The sequence below is a fragment of the Cetorhinus maximus genome, chromosome 6 (assembly GCF_964194155.1).
Source record: "Cetorhinus maximus chromosome 6, sCetMax3.hap1.1, whole genome shotgun sequence".
Classification (NCBI taxonomy): Eukaryota; Metazoa; Chordata; class Chondrichthyes; order Lamniformes; family Cetorhinidae; genus Cetorhinus; species Cetorhinus maximus.
This window is the reverse complement of record NC_135884.1, coordinates 123,672,626-123,690,017: the sequence shown is the minus strand read 5'-3', so window position 1 is coordinate 123,690,017 and position 17,392 is coordinate 123,672,626. Positions and strand designations below refer to the sequence as shown.

Below are 17,392 nucleotides of genomic sequence, written 5' to 3'. Positions count from 1 at the left end.
AGGAACTCATCAAGCCTCCTTAGATGGCACCTTCCAAACCCACGACCACTACCATCTAGAAGGGCAAAGGCAGCAGATACATGGGAACACTGCTACCTGGAAGCTCCCCTCCAAGCCGCTCACTATCCTGACTTGGAAATATATTGCCGTTCTTTCAGTGTTGCTGGGTCAAAATCCTGGATCACCCTCCTTAACAGCACTGTGGGTGTACCTACACCACATGGACTGCAGCACTTCAATAAGGCAGCTCGCCACCACTTTCTCAAGGGAAATTAGCGATGGGCAATAAATGCTGGCCTAAAAAATTTCAACAATGTCAAAACATTACAAATAGTACACACAACAATTAAGCTTGTTGAAAACCTAAGTACACAGAAATGTACACTATAGGGTTAAAGAATTAATAAAATATGTTCAAACGTTTCACCAACTTAATGCAGAAATGTATGTTGCTCAAATGCCCCATAATCCTAAATATTGCATATAGAAATTTCTATACATTGGAAATCTTTTCAACATAGAATCCATAACCATCAGGTTTTAACCTCTCATTTAAAAAATACACTGCATTAGATGTCAGTGCTTTAATCACAGAAATTTGCAATTACTTCCACAAAATATTTTAGAAGATTATGTAATTAAGAAGCAAAACAAACACATCTTTACTGGACATTTACAAGTTTCCCCCTTCACTGGACATGCAGTAATGTCACCACCCAGTGGTTAAAATTGAGTATGGCACTGGTTCTTAAACCAATGTTATCATGATTTTGGCCCAGAACTTGCTGGAAAAGTCATGTGGATTTCCTGGCGTTTGCCATTATTAAAGCATAAAATATACAGCAATTGCGGGAAAAAGGGAAACAGTATGAGTTGCGAATCATCAGAAATTGCTAGGCATCGCTCTGCCATTAAGAACATAAGAAATAGGAGGAGTAGGCCATTCAGTCCTTCAAGCCTGCTCCACCATTCAATGAGATCATGGCTGAACTTCAACTTCAACACCATTTTCCTGCACTATCCCTGTCAGATCCCTTGATGTTTTTAAGATGTATAAATCTATCGCTCTCAGTCTTGAGCATACTCAACAATTGAGCCTCCACAGCCCTCTAGGGCAGAGAATTCCAAAGATTCACCACCCTCTGAATGAAGAAATTCCTCCACCTCGCAGTTCTAAATGGCCTCTCCCTTATTCTGAGACTGTGTCCCCTGGTTCTAGACCACCCAGCCAAGGGAAACACCCTTCCTGCATCTACCCCACCAAGCCCTGTAAGAAGTTTCTACGTTGGAATGAGATCACCTATCATTCTTCTGAACTCCAGAGAATAAAGACCCAGTGTATTTACTATTTCTTCATAGGACAAGCCCTCCATCCCGAGAATTAATTAATTTAATTACCTTTAGCCTCACAGAAAACAAGAGCCTGCTGTCAACCTTCCCAAGTTTAAAAAAACTGCTAAATTTGCACAGTAAATATGAATTAAACATGCTGCAGAAAATTATGATAGGTATTTAACAACATAATGACCTTTTTTTTATGATGAGATTCATGTTCCTGCAATGCCATTCAACATTGGAGGTCCAGAAAGGGAAAAATGAAACTGTGGAGTCTCACTCCGAACAGGTAGTAAATCATTCTTAGACAACTTTTACATTATTTCTTTATTTTTCTTTCTGCATATAATTTAACCTCCTTTCACCTTATTTCTTTTTCCATTGTTCTTCTGTTTCTTTCTCTATCCATGATTTAACTGGCTAAGGAAATAAACTGGTGGTCCCATCATTCACCAAGGCCCCAGATGCCCAATTAACACTTCAAGGAAACAACACAACAAGTTTTTGAGCTGAAGGATGAGGAAGTAAATTCAATTCATGTGACATGCCATTAGTGCCCCACTCTCGCAAATTCTGGGCCACTGAAACATTAGGAGAACAGAATACAACAAAGACAATGGAACTTTGGTGTTAGCCATAGCATAGTAGGAGTACTCTCGTTTGAACCAACATGTTGTGGGGGTTCAGCCCTCACTCTAGAGACTTAAACACATAACCTAGGTAGTGCTGCACTGTTGAAGGCAGCTGAAGGTGTCATTTTCTGAGTTCAAATTTTAAACATTCTTAACTGGATAAAATCCACATGTCTACCAAAAGGATGGAGTATGTTCATAATATGTAAATTGTATTATCAAGGTTAAGTATACACAGGTGAAGGGCATTGATTGATTAAGTACCTAAAAAGAGACTTCTGGGACACTGGGTGTTGGTTAGGTAAGAAGCAGATATATGCAATGTTGTATTCTGTAAATAAAAACATTGGTGTCCGTTTTCCTGCATCATCTCACTTCAGAATGAATTAACAGAGGAATCATTCTAACAACTGCCCAAAATTGCATTGACAATTATTTTGAAACAAGATTAACCCCATCTTTTTGTCATGGTAGGTCTGTGGTCAGTTACAGAAATTAACATAATTAAAAAGAATTAATGCTACACCTCTTTTTTAACAGTCACAGATTGTAACTCTTTCGAGTACATTCACAGTTCTTGGTTTCCGGGAGTGGGACATGAACCCACAACCCTCTGATTCAAAGGCGAGGGTGCTATGAACTGAGCCACAGCTGACACCTCGTTACACCTCTTTTTTTAAACTGAACTTCTTAACACTTTCACGAAATTGACAGAATGCAGGCTTATGTTTGTGATTCCCAAAGCAGTTCTGCATTTCATCTGGGCCATCAAGGTGTTCAGGAGTTTAAGATGAATACTTCACTGCAAGGAGGAAAGGAAAGTGGTCCGGTCCTACCAGAGACCACTCTATATACCTCAAATTAACATTGCAGAGCCATCCTTTCATCAGATAATGATGGGCAAGCCAAACAGGAGGTGACTAATTTTTTTTTTGTTCCAAACCAGGCACCAGCTTTTCGCAGACACCTGAATGCAAATATGAGTTGCATTTAAAGGTGTTCAAAATGTAATGCTGCATCAACTTGCAACTTAAGAAAATGGTGCTAACTTCCAAAAGATTTTTTTTTTTTTTTTTTACAGATTCATACATTTGCTTAATTACATTTCAGCTTGAAAACAATAATTTTGTAAAATCTTCATCTGACAACAGCATACTCTTTTCCAACTTTACCTTTATTGTACCATCTTGGATTGGCTGCCCATTTGATATATCTACTCGTTGACGTTTAAGAGCTGGTTGTTCAATCCCATCCTCAGACTGATGATTCTCCAAAACATCTGAAACAGATGAAATCAGTTGTACATGTTCAGTATTTTGTATATGTACAAAAGGGGTGCCCAAGTTTCTTTGCTTTCTGTACCACATAGGTATATACTGTGGAGTCTTGGAAGCTGCATTTTAAATTTGTTGCTCCCATTAATTAGCACAAATATTGGCAGCAGAATGAGTGCAGGAGTATCCTCCGAACCCCACAAAGAAAGCTCAAATCTGCCCCTTCCACAGACATGCCCCCACTGCCCCCCTCAACACCAAACTACTTTCCACCAATCATATGACTCATGCGGGTGCTCCTGGCAGGCAACACAGCCACTTACACGATCTTAGCAGGCAGCCTCCAGACAGTGTGATTTTCTGTCACTTCCTGCTCATCTCCCACCATGCAGCAGATGGGAAGTCAACAAGAGAATTTAAATGCGACCTAGGAGCAGTACATTGGGTCTTATTTCTGGAGCAGCCAGTGAATTTCTAATTGATACAGCTGCTTTCCCACTACACAACTGGCTCAGAGTTAAATTCTTAACTATTGATTCATCACTGTCAAAGTATGAAAGCAAATGTGATCCCAAATGACTAGATTAAAATTGTGGTCTGAAAAATCACTGTTAAGGACCTCAATCTTCGCAATGTACAGTGAACTGGTTTGTACAGTACTGGAATCATATCTTTCAAGACTTGATTTTTTTTCACTTAAAATATAGAAGGGCATGCCATTATCTGGACATTTGGAGGCTGACCTGTAGTTGTTTTTTTTAAAAATGGTCATAAGTTCACCTTGTAACTGTCAACAAGCAGGCCTCTTCCAAGAAATCACCTGACCTGCATGGTACTTGAGGAAGAGCTGGTTGTTTGTTTTGAACTGCAATCACATTAATTAATGAGGGGAAGAAAACTGGAAGACAAAGGCTGGAGGTTTTTACTGGAAATCACATGGCAGAGGCAAACTTTTTTAAGTTTTGAACCTGTAGGTTTGAACTCAGTCTTGTTGGGGAATAAGCTGAGAGAGGAAGTCTATCCTAACTGGCTCTCTTTCTCTCTCTCTGCCTTACTTGAAACTGTGTGTGGTTATCAACCTGTAGCCAGATAAACCTCATCGGAGTGTACTATGTCTGCATTTTTGGACCTGCGAAATTGAAACAGGAAAAATTGATCCAGCCATACTGAAGTTCTATTGGTGAGAACTTCTAGATGCCACACTGAAGTTCTATTGGTGAGAACTTCTAGATGCCCACCGGGACCATCGGCCAGTCTTCACATGAGGGAACTCCAGATCAGCAGCATCAAGACCTTGTGAACTTTATCCTTTATTTCATAATGCCTAATCTCTAAAGCCCATCTCTGCAGAGAGAGACTCTATCTGTTTGTCCTTTGTTTGTTTGTGCACATGCATTTTGATAAATCCAATGTGATAGCTATTGTTTTTTTTTTAAAACAGGCAAATATGTTTTTCTGCAAAAGTCAATGACCAGAGGTTGCATTTACTATTGGTCTATCTTCAATCCTGTGAAAAGTAAGCAAAACAACTGCTATCAATCAACGCGATATCTAACCACTTATCCTTTAGTATTGTCAGTTCAGCAGAATTAATTAAAAAAACATATTGAGCATATGTTACAGAATCTATTTCTGATATTTAATTTAGCCTTCCAAGGCATAAACAGCTCTTAAGGGTTCAAACACTGTGTACTTATTTAATTCCACAATCCACTGTCTTTTTTTCAACCCTGAATTATCCAACAATTTATCTGAATAGAAGACAAGCTGATTCAGTTTGGCAGAATCAGTGTAATAAAACTTAAAACTGATGTCAAAATACATTTTCGTTGTCTTACGCTCACTTGCTGATCCAATGATATAAATTTTAAAAGCAAACTGTTTAAAATTACTACCTGTGACTGAAAAATTCAGAATAAACATTCCACAGAAATTCACGAGTTCAAAGAAAGACTGTTAGTTCAATCCTATTTCCAGATGAAGATACTCCCAAGTTTTCTTCAATCTTCTTCTACTAATACCAGCTGGCAAACCTGAAAAAGGTTCATCCTTGAAAATGTCTGTCCATCATTTAGTTGAACAGTTCACAGGCTTCTGGAACTGTTGCATCCTAGTCTATAATATAATCATCACAAATACTAATATTCTGATCCAATTTTAGCAAGAAAACAGGAGGTACATCCCACTTAATATACTCTACAATAATCTAACCACTTATCCTCTAGTATTGTCAGTTCAGCAGAATTCTTTTTAAATTAAAAAATATAATGAGCATACGTTACAGAATCTATTTCTGATATTTAATTTAGCCTTCCAAGGTATAAACAACTCTTAATGGTCCAAACACTGTGTACTTACTTAATTCCACAATCCACTGTCTTTTTTTCAACCCTGACTTTTCCAGCAATTTATCTGAACAGAAGACAAGCTAACCTCATTGCTTCAATAATATATCTGGACTTCAAAGATCACAGATGCATCAATTTTTGTAATGGTAGGCACCATCTTTCCAGTACAAGTATCCTGGATTTTTTCACAATTTCTTAGATAACGTCCCTCTGGTCAAACTGCTAATAAAGCAATCATGTAGATATTCATACTGGGTACTCTGTGTGACAGAGAAGGTTGGGTGTGGGGATTAAAGAAATAAAATGGGTGAATGATTGTATCAGGGCAAAAGTTTTCAGTAAGTTTCTGGTCCAATGAAGGAAGATTTGCTTGATTTGGTTCTGGGGAAAAAGGTGGGTTAAGTGAATCAAGTGTCAGTAAGGGAAGATTTAGGGGACAGTGATCACAGTACTAGTTATGTTAGCTAATGAAAAAGGAAAGGAGCAATCCAGGGTAAGAAAATGTTTAATTTGGACGGGACCAATTTCAGTGGGGAGAGAATGGATCTGGTTCAGGCAAACTGGAATCGAAGATTGGCAATCAACACAATGAGCTGCCTTTAAAAAGGAGATGGTTCGGCTATAGTCGAGGTACATTGTTACAAGGGGGAAGGATAGGGCAAACAAAGTCAGAGCTCCCTGGATGACAAAAGAGATAGAATGATGAATCAGAAAATCAGACAAAGGTCAAGTTGATAATACAAGTGAGAACCAGCCTCAGAGTTCAGAGGGCAAGTGAAAGGAAATATATGAGAAGCAAAGAGAAGTATGAGAACAAACTGGCAGTCAACATAAAGGGGGATACAAAAGTCTTCTACAGGTAATAATAAAAATGTGGTAAAAGGAGGAGTGGAGCCAATAAAGAACCAAAAAGGAGATTTACACCTGGAGTCAGAGAGCATGGCTGAGATACTAAATTAATAAATTATATCTGTCCTCATCAAGGAAGGCTGCCAAAGTCATAGTGGAAGAGGAGGTAGGTGAGACACTGAATGGGCTAAAAATTGTTAAAGAGAAGGTATTAGAAAGGCTGGATTAAAGTTGAAAAGTCACCAGGACCAGATCAGATGTATACTAGAATACTGAAGAAAGTAAGGATGAAATTGCAGAGGCACTGGTCAAAATCTTCCAATCCTCCTTTGATACTGGATGATGACAGAGGACTCAAGAATTGCAAATGTTACACCCTTGTTCAAACAAGGGTGTAAGGCTAGGCCCAGCAACTATAGGTCAGTCAGTTTAACCTCAGTGGTGGGAAAGCTTTTGCAAACAATAATCCGGGACAAGTTTAACAGTCATTTGGATAAATGTGGATTAATTAAGGAAAGTCAGCACGAACTTCAAGGACAAATTGTGTTTTACTAGTTTGATTGAGTTTTTTGATGAAGGTAATGTGATTGATGTGGTGTACAGGAACTTCGAAAAACCGTTTGATAAAGTGTCAAATAGCAGGCTTTTCAGCAAATTAAAGCCCATGCAATAAAAGAGTCAATGGCAGCATGGATAAGAAGTTGGCTGAGCATCAAGAAACAGAATAGTGGTGACCAGTTGTTTTTCATACTGGAGGTATGTTGGGAGGTTCTGCAGGGGCTGGGATTAGGGCCACTACTTGATCTATATTAATGACATAGACTTGGGTAGGCAAGACATAATTTCAACAATTGCAGATGACACATTATTGTGAACTGTGAGGAGAATAGAGATAGACTTGAAGAGGACATAGGCAGACTGGTGGAATAGAAGACACATCTGCAAATTACATTTAATACAGAGAAGTGTGAAGTATTATATTTTGATAGGAAGAATGAAGAGAGGCAATGTGAAATAAAAGATATAATTCTAAAGTGGGCGGTGGAGCAAAGGAACCTGGGGTTATATGTGTAAAAAATCATTGAAAGTGGCAGGGCAGGTTGAGAAAGTGGTTAATAAGGCATACAGGATCCTGGACTTTATAAATAGAGGCATAAGAGTACAAAACAAGGATGCTATGGTGAACCTTTAAAAACATTGGAGTATGGTGTCCATTTTTGGGCACTACACTTTAGTGCTGTTGAAGCTGCACTCATCCAGGCAAGTAAAGAGAATTCTACCACACTCCTGACTTCTTTTAGATGGTGGACAGCTTTGGGGAGTCTGGAGGAGAATTCCCAGCCTCTGATCTGATTCTATAGCCACAGTATTTATATGGCTGGTACTGTTCAGTTTCTGGTCAATGGTAAGCCCCAGGGTGTTGATAGTGGTGGCTTCAGTGATGGTAATGCCATTGAATGTCAAAATGAGATGGTTAGGTTTTCTCTTGTTGGAGATGGTCATTGCCTGGCACTTGTGTGGCCCTAATATTACTTGCCATTTATCAGCCCAAGCCTGAATGCTGTCCAGATCTTACTGCACATGGACATGGACTGCTTCAGAATCTGAGGAGTTGTGAATGGCACTGAACACTGCGCAATCATCAGTGAACATCCCCACTTCTGACCTTATGATGGAGAGAAGGTCATTGATAAAACAGCTGATGATGTTCAGGCCTAGGACACTACCCTAAGGAACTCCTGCAGTCATGTTCCAGGGCCGAGATGATTGACCTCCAACAACCACAAACATCCTCCTTTGTGCTAGGTATGGCTCCAACCAGTGGAGAGTTTTCCCCCTGATTCCCATTGGCTCCGGTTTTGCTAGGACTCCTTGATGCCACACTCAGTCAAATACTGCCTTGATGTCAATGGTAGACACTCTCACCTTACCTCTGGAATTCAGCTCTTTTGTCCATGTTTGAACCAAGGCTGTAATGAGGTCAGGAACTCCAGCTTATATTTCACCTTTCTCCTAACTATACTCAGTTCTGCCGAAGGGTCATGAAGACACGAAACGTTAACTGATTTCTTCTCCACCGATGCTGCCAGACCTGCTGAGTTTTTCCAGGTAATTCTGTTTTTGTTCAGGAACTGAGTTGTCCTGGTGGAACCCAAACTGAGCATCAGTGAGCAGATAATCACTGAGTAAGTGCAGCACTGTCAACAGCACCTTCCAACACATTACTGATAATGGAAAGTAGACTGATAGGGCAGTAATTGGCCAGGGTGGGTTTATCCTGCTTTTTGTGGAGAGCAGACCTGGGCAATTTTTCACATTGCTGGACAGATGCCAGCATTGTAGCTGTACAGGAACAGCTTGGTTTGAAGCACAGCTAGTTCTGTCACACAAGTCTTCAGTACTATTGCTGGGATGTTTTCACAGCCCACAGCCTTTGCAGTGTGCTGGGTTTCCCCATCACTGAGGAGTGGGGATATTTGTGGAGCCTCCTCCTCCTGTTAGTTGTTTGATTGTCCATACCATTCACAACTGGATGTGGCAGGACTGCAGAGCCTAGACCTGATCCATTGGTTGTGGGATCACTTAACTCTGTCCATTGCATACCGCTTCCGCTGTTGTGGTCCTGTTTTGTAGCTTCACCCAGTTGACGCCTCATATTTCAGCCTAACTGGTGCTACTCCTGACATGCCCTCCTGCACTTTTCATTGAACCAGGGTTGATACCCCAGCTTGGTGGTAATGGTAGAGTGGGAAATATGCCAGGCCATGAGGTTACAGATTGTGGTTGTATACAATTCTGCTGCTGCTGATGCCCACAGCGCTTCACGGATGCCAAGTTTTAAGGTCCTAGATCTGTTCAAAATGCATCCTATTTAACACGGTGGTAGTGCCACACAAGACAATAGAAGGTATCCTCAATGTGAAAGTGGGACTTCATCTCCACTAGGACTATGCGGTGGTCACTCCTACCAATACTGTCATGTATAGGTGCACATGTGACAGGTAGACTGAGAATGAGGTCAAGTAGGTTTTTCCTTCTTGTCGGTTCCCTCACCACCTGCCACAGGCCCTTTAGGACTCAACTAGCTCAGTCAGTCGTGGTGCTACTGAGCCACTCTTGGTGGTGGACATTGGAACACCCCATGCAGAGTACACTCTGTGCTCTACCACCGTCAGTGCTTCTTCCAATTCCTACTGAACATAGAGTAGTACTGATTCAAATGCGGAGGGGAGGGGGGGCAAGCAGTGGTGGTAATCAGCAGGAAGTTACCTTAAAGAAAAGAAGGTTGAGATGGGACGTCATAGAGATGTTCAAAATCATAGGGACTCTGGATAAAGTAAATAGGGAGAAACTGTACCCATTGGCAGAAGGGTCAAGAACCAGAGTAAACTGATGTAAGGAGAATGGCAAAAGAACCAAAGGTTATGTGAGGAAAAAGCTTCTTTTATGCAGCGAGCTACGGTAGGATTAGCTTGGAATCTGAAATGAATTGCCTGAGAGAGTGGTGGAGGCAGTTTCAACCATCGCTCTCAAGAGGGTATTGCACAATTACTTGAAGAGAAAAAATTTGCAGTGTTACAGAGAAGAGGCAGGGGGGTGGAACGAGCTAGGCTGCTCTTGCAGAGTGCACGACACGACAGGCCAAAAGGTTTCCATGCTTTAGATATTATATAAATCTAAATGGTGACTATGTCCTGCCCTGTGAAGGCATGTCCCATTCATAATTTCAAACATGGCCTCTGTTTGTATGGAAGCCTCTGGAACTGTCTTATACCTTTTAAAGTGGGCAGTCACAAAGTGGTTAAGATGGCTGCCAAGAGTCAGACGACCTTTGAAAATTTAACAGAATATCTGAAACTTGCGGAAAGTTCCTAATTGAATCAGCCTGGGTGGGGACCTCTCCATGGAATGGACATATCAAGACGAATACTATCAGTGGAATCTACACTTGTGATTGTTTGAGGATTTATCCCAAACACAAGTCCTCCATGTCTTCATGTTGGAACCTTAACAATGAGAACTGGGCAGAAACCAATTCATCCTGACTAAGTGCAAAGAACTTGACCATTATCTCCATTGAATAGCAATGACTGTCACCTTTAAGCCATTCCGGGTGGATAATAGCAATCGGTTACATGTGCAAAACCGGTTCGAGATAATGAGTTTTATGATCTGAAGACCCAGAAAGACCTGGGAAGTCTGCGGAGAGCAAAAAACAGCAGCTGCAGAAAAAGGCTGCGTCATGGTTGCCTTCAAGAACCTGGAGGTTGTGAAAATCTTAAGTCTCTCAGCCTGATTCCTTTTCTCTCAAAGTCCACCAGTACAAAACTTGACCTCCTGGCAAGGAAGCCACAAGGAAATGACATCATGATCTTTTGAAAAGCCATCTTTTTGAGGGAATCCTGAAATAATCCAGATATCAGACTCCAGCAATTTGAACCCAGCTGATCTACAACTCAAGAATGGAAAGGATTTCTTTTCTTACTGGGGCTGAAAAAGCTGTTCTTCCACAATGAGCCAGACATATGAACTATGAACTATTTTTTTGGTTCACAACTTGTAAAGGTATACTATTCTCTTTAACTGTGTCTTTCTTGTGTGCGTAGCATTTAGATTTTTGGGGTGAATGCTTGAATAGCCAACCATCTTTACTTAAACCCACGAAAGCTTGTTATTATTTAACTTGACCACACACTCCGGGGGTTGAGAAGCACACAAATCTACCTTTCCCAAAAAAACTCTGATTACGGACTGTAAGGGAATTGTGGGGTTTGGTGGGGGGGGGGGGGTGCTTCAGTTTATCTCTGCTTTTACATAGTATTAGGCTCTTTAAGTTGGCTCTAATTTTGCACGGTCATTAACATGGGGGCTGCACTTGCTTGTGTTAAGAACACACCTACAATAGTAAAGCAAAAGTTCACATGGTCAAATTGTGAATCAAGTCCCTCCCCTTCATCTGAAAAGTAAGTCAAGTCAGGGGTACAATTAGCTGCAATCTACAAAATCTGGCCAGCAACAACTTAGCAAAACTAAGATTTCCATCATGACTTTATGATTGTGAGGGGCAATATGAGTGAACCTGCCCTAGCCAACAAAAACATCTGCAGTTCTTACTATGATAGGTTCACAAAAGGATCATGTCCTTTTAGCAATTAAAGAGGTGGTTACACGAGTCAATGTAGGTTTTGGGAGAAATGTAAATGCTCCCTCCTTTGAGCTATTGCTTATTGCCCAGAAAGATATGGCACACAGGATCCATTTCGCATCCAATAATATTAATGGAACATGCACAGTTCATCTTATCATAATATTAAATGCACTTGTACTGTAACATGATTTAGGAAATTTAGAAACTGGCAGAACTGTGAAAGGGGTTAGTATAAATGGAAATGGAATTACCAACCATGGTTAAAATGAGACAAAAATACAGTGATAAAAATAGGTTGACATTTTTTTATTCATACATGGGATGTGGGCACCACTGGCTAGGCCAGCATTAATTGCCCCTCCTTGATTGCCCTTCAGAAGGTGGTGGTGTGCTGCCTTCTGCATTATATTATCACTGCATTCGATTATTGGTCAGGAATTTGGATTAAGAGAAAATCGTTTAAGGTCTGAGATCATAGTGTGAAAATATACAAGCTGCCTGGTTTTAGTTAATTCAGAATACTGCATGGTTTAATCAAGAATAACAATTTGAACCTAGGTTCCTTGGGAACCTTTATATTGCACAAGTGTCATAGTCAACTATCTTAATTGTAACATATTCAAACAGCATCTGGATCTATGTTAATAAAACTATTTTAAGAATTACAGCTTCAAGAAACACACCAAACCTAAAAGTTTGGTAATATTTCCTAGCTTTCAACAATTGCTTGACCACTATGATAACTGTTTTTTCAATAAAGTTTATGTTTTTCAGGATTTATTCATAGAATATTCAAACGTAAGGTTGCATTTCATTCCTGCAGTATCTAATGTTCTTAGAGATCACAGTAAGTAAACAACATGTTCTATGAAAAGGTAATTTAGTACCTAAAGCATTTAAACATTAATCCAGGATTATTTTTTGCATGTTTGGTTAAGATATACATTATCCTATAGCTTACCTGCTTGATCTTGTGTTAGGTCATCAACTGCAATCTGAACCACATCTGTCAAATCGTGTTCTGACATCATCTAGTTACAACGCAGCATCAACCTCCACGCCAAAGCCCCACTACAGTCTGCAATGTGTAACAGATAAAAACAATAATTGTCAAATTAACATTAACATTGCCTAACCATTATTTCTGTGAGACCAATCATTGCATTTCAGTTATCAAGCTTCTAATACATGTCTTCCTCCATGAGCAATGCACTGCATCATCTGCTGGTCGGTCTGGCTAATGGACCAGCTCCAGCAGCAATGTCCAAGATCAGCATTAAAGCTTCTCATAAACATCCCCTTTGGCCAGTACCCCTAAGAGCACAAAAATACTTCATCTTGAACACCATGAAATCATAAATCCAATTTGCTGCGCACCACATTTTGTAATATGAGATTGAAAAGGAGATTGCTTTGCTGATTTGCTCAGGCCTCACTTAAATACTATAATTTGACCAAATAGGTTAATTATTGAATTTCACGACTCTGCATGCGACCATGTCAACAGCATTTGTCTCACCCATATAAATAGGGCACTAGACTGCTGAGCAGGCCTTCTTTGGATTGCTTCTAAGAAGTAGCTGCTGTTTCTGTTGTCGAAGAGCAGTTTTTTTTGGCTGGAAGCATCTTGCAAATATTATCCCCTGAACATCTTGCAAATATTATCCCTTTCCACAGTTCTGAATTTTTACGGAAGTCTGCATTTTGCAAGGCTACAATTTCTAGGTTTCCTAAATCACATTACAGTACAAGTACACCTAATATTATGATAGGATGAACCGTGCATGTTCCATTCATGATAAGACTTGGGTGAGAAATGGATCCTTTGTGCCATATCTTTTTGGGCAAAAAGCAACTGCTGAAAGAAGGGCACATGTACACTTCTCAAATTTTAAACTCTCATCCTAGTGTTTAAATTCTGTCATGGTCTCAATCTTCCCTATCTTTAACCTCCTCCCAGACCTCAAAGAAAAACCCCTCCAAACTCTGAATCAGGCCTCTTGTGCATCTTTCCTTTCCCCAAATCACTACTGGAAGTCGTGTCTTTAACCACCTAGGTCCCACATGCTGGAATTGTCTCCCTAAACCCTTCTGACTCATCATCTTCCTCTCTTTCATGATGACCCTCATTATAATCCACCTCTTTGGTCATGCCTTGTATTTGCTTCTTTATCTTGCTGTCCATTTTTAAAAATAAGTCTCTGTGAAGGATGTTTTTTTATATATATTAAAAGATGCAACATTCATGTAAATTGTTCAAACAGTCGCTTGTTAGTACAGGACTTGAATATTGCTGAAAAGAGAGATATGTTGCCAAAGTTCTTCATCTTGGACTCACTCATCAGGACAAATGCAAGAATGATCACAGCAATTTATACTTTCAGGAAAAAGGGCGCTGATTGGCTGGCAAGTCAACTCTGAGTGGCCAAGGCGTAGCCATGGAGAGAGCAACAGGTAACTATAGGATCCCCAAGCTCCCTGGTAATTCAAAAAAGACGCAAGGCTTGAATGAATTCCTTTTGTTTGCAGAAAACCAATCCCTGCATTTCAATGTATGTCGCTTGTAGCTAGTGTAAATGAACTACGTTACCATAGAAATTAGCTTGACTGGTTATTTTAAATTGATTGTTAGTGTGGCCAGTCTAGTCTCTAGTATATACAGTGCCTACCTCAAATTACCCTGGAAAGGCAAAGAATTTCAAAAATTTGAATAACAGATTAAGCAAACAGTTTCAAGTTACTACTATGCAGTGACTACACAAGTAGTATTTTCTACCAACAGGATGCTGCCTTCAGTCCAAAAAGACGTTCTGCCTACCACACAATTGAGCTATGTCATGTATGAATTTCAGTGCCATTGTGATGCTAGATTCTTAGGCTGTACATCCCAGTGATGGGGAATTAATAATGGAAAATAAGGAAATGGAGGATGAATTGAACAAATATTTTGCATCTCTCTTCACTGCAGAGGGTACAGGTAATATCCCAGAAATAATTATGAACCAGGAGGTAAAAAATTAAAACAATCACAAATCACCAGGTAAAAGGGTACTGGGAAAATTGTTAGAACTAAAAGCTGAAAAGTCCCCAGGTCCTGATGGACTTCATCCTAGAGTCTCAAAAGTATAGCTGCTGAGATAGTAAATGCATTGGTTTTAATTTTCCAAAATTCCCTGGATTCTGGAAAGATCTCATCAGATTGGAAAATAGCGAATGTGACTCCTCGATTCAAGAAAGGTGAGATGCAGAAAGCAAGGAACTGCAGACCAGTTACCTTAACATCTGTCATAGAGAAAATATTGGAATTTATTAAGGAGGTTCCAGTGGAGCACTCAGAAAATCTCAATGTAATCAGACAGTCAACATGGTTTTGTGCAAGGGAAGCCATGTTTGACTAATTTCTTGGAGTTCTTTGAGGAGGTAGTAAACAACATGGATAAAGGGAACCTGTGGATGTGCTGTACCTAGATTTCCAGAAGGCATTTGACAAGGTGCCATATCAAAGATTACTATGCTAAACAAGAGCTCATGATGCAGGAGGTAACATATTGGCATGGATTGAGGATTGGTTAGCTAATAGGAAACAGAGAGCAGGCATGAATGGGCTATTTTCGAGTTGGCAAGATATGACGAGTGGAGTTCCACAGGGATCAGTGCTGGGGCCTCAACAATTTACAATTTATATCAATGACTTGGATGAAGGGACCGAATGTATGGTTGTTAAATTTGCTGATGACACAAAGATAGGTCGGAAAGTAAGCTGTGAAGAGAACATAAGGAGTCTGCAAAGAGACTTAGATAGGTTAAGTGAGTGGGCAAAAATTTGACAGGTGGAGTATAACGTGGGGAAATGTGAACTTGACCACTTTGGCAGGAATTACAGGAAAGCAGTATATTATTTAAGTAGAGAAAGATTGCAGACTTCTGAATTACAGAGGGATCTGGGTGTCCTGCTAATTTTCTTTCGTTCATTCATGGGATATGGGCGTCGCTGGCTAAGCGAGCATTTATTGCCCATTGCAAATTGCCTTCGAGAAAGTGGTGGTGAGCTGCCTTTTGAACCGCTGCAGTCCATGAGGTGGAGATACACACACGGTGCTGTTAGGGAGGTAGTTCCAGGATTTTGACACAGCGATAATGAAGAAATAGTAATATACTGCCAAGTCAGGATGGTGCATGGCTTGGAGGGTAACTTGCAGGTGGTGGTGTTCCCATCTGTCCGCTGCTGCTGTCCTTCTAGATGGTAGGGATCATGGGTTTCAAAAGTGCTGCCTAAAGGGCCTTGGTGGGTTTCTGCAATGCATCTTGTAGATGGTACACCCTACTGCTACTGTGCGTCAGTGGTGGAGGGGTGAATGTATGTTTGGGGGTGGAATCACAATCAAGCGGGCTGCTTTGTCCTGGATAGTGTCAAGATTCTTGAGTACAGTTGGAGCTGCATTCATCCGGGGAAAGGAGTATTCCATCACTCTCCTGACTTGTGTCTTTGATTGTGGACAGGCTTTGGGGAGTCAGGAGGTGAGTTACTTGCTGTAGGGTTGCGAGCCTCTGACCTTCTCTTGCAGCCAAAGTATTTATGTGACTGGCCCAGTTTTTGTTTTCAATTTCTGGTTAATGGTATCCTCCAGGATGTTGATACTGGAGGAATTCAGCAATGGCAATGTCATTGAATGTCATGGGGCGATGGTTAGCTCCTCTCTTGTTGGAGATGGTTATTGCCTGGCATTTGTGTGACATGAATGTAGCTTGCTTCTTGTCAGGCCAGGCCTGGATATTGTCCACGTCTTACTGCATTTTGACATGGACTGCGTCAGTATCTGAGAAATCACGAATGGTGAACATTGTGCAATCATCAGCGAACATCCCCACTTCTGACCTAACGATGGAAGGAAGGTCATTGATGAAGCAGCTGAAGATGGTTTGGCTTCAGACCCTACCCTGAGGAACTCCTGCAGTGATGTCCTGGAACTGAGATGGTTGATCTCCACCACAACCATCTTCCTTTGTGCTAGGTACGACTCCAACTAGTAGAGAGTTTTCCCCCTGATTCCCATTGACTCCAGTTTTGTTAGGGCTCCTTAATGCCACACTCGGCCAAATGTTGCCTTGATGTCAAGGGCGGTCACTCTCACCTCTGGAGTTCAGCTCTTTTGTCCATGTGTGAACCAAGGCTGTAATGAGGTCAGAAGCTGAGTGACCATCTCGGAATACAAACTGAGCTTCAATGAGCAGGTTATTCCTAAGCAATTGCCTCTTGATAGCACTGTTGATGATCCCTTCCATCACTTTACCAATGATCAAGAGTACACTGATGGGGTGTTAATTGGTCTGGTTGAGTCTGTCCAGTGCCTGTTGTCCAGGACATATCTAGGCAATTTTCCACATAGCCAGGTAGATATTGTTGTAGCTATACTGGAACAACTTGGCTTGGGGCGTGGCAAGTTCTGGAGCACAGGTCTTCAGTATTATTACTGGAATATTGTCAGCCCCACAGCCTTAGCAGTATCAAGTGCCTTTTGATATCACGTGGAGTAAATCAAATTGGGTAAAGACTGGCATCTGTGATGCTGGGGACCTTGGAGGAGGCCAAGATGGATCATCCAGTCAGCGCTTATTGCTGAAGATTGTTGCAAATGCTTCAGCCTTATCTTTTGCACTGATGTGCTGGGCTCTCAAATCATTGAGGATGGGGATATTTGTGCAGCCTCCCCCTCCAGTGAGTTGTTTAATTGTCCACCACCATTCACGATTGGATGTGGCAGGACTGCAGAGCTTAGGTCTGATCCGTTGGCTGTGGAATCACTT

The 17,392-nt window shown here is 40.8% G+C and overlaps 1 protein-coding gene across 3 annotated transcripts in view; it reads right to left on the bottom strand.

Annotated features, from left to right (window-relative positions):
- Nucleotides 1-17,392, bottom strand: part of banp (BTG3 associated nuclear protein) — a 280,409-nt gene that overhangs the window by 228,570 nt on the left and 34,447 nt on the right. For all 3 annotated transcript variants that reach the window (XR_013576944.1, XM_078544429.1, XM_078544430.1), the window contains exons 2-3: nucleotides 12,549-12,665; nucleotides 3,140-3,246 (exon numbers count right to left, since the gene is read on the bottom strand). Coding sequence is in view for 2 of the 3 variants with exons in the window: in XM_078544429.1 (XP_078400555.1) it covers nucleotides 3,140-3,246; nucleotides 12,549-12,618 (177 nt within the window). In the remaining variant the exon portion in view is untranslated. The remainder of the gene's footprint in view (nucleotides 1-3,139; nucleotides 3,247-12,548; nucleotides 12,666-17,392) is intronic.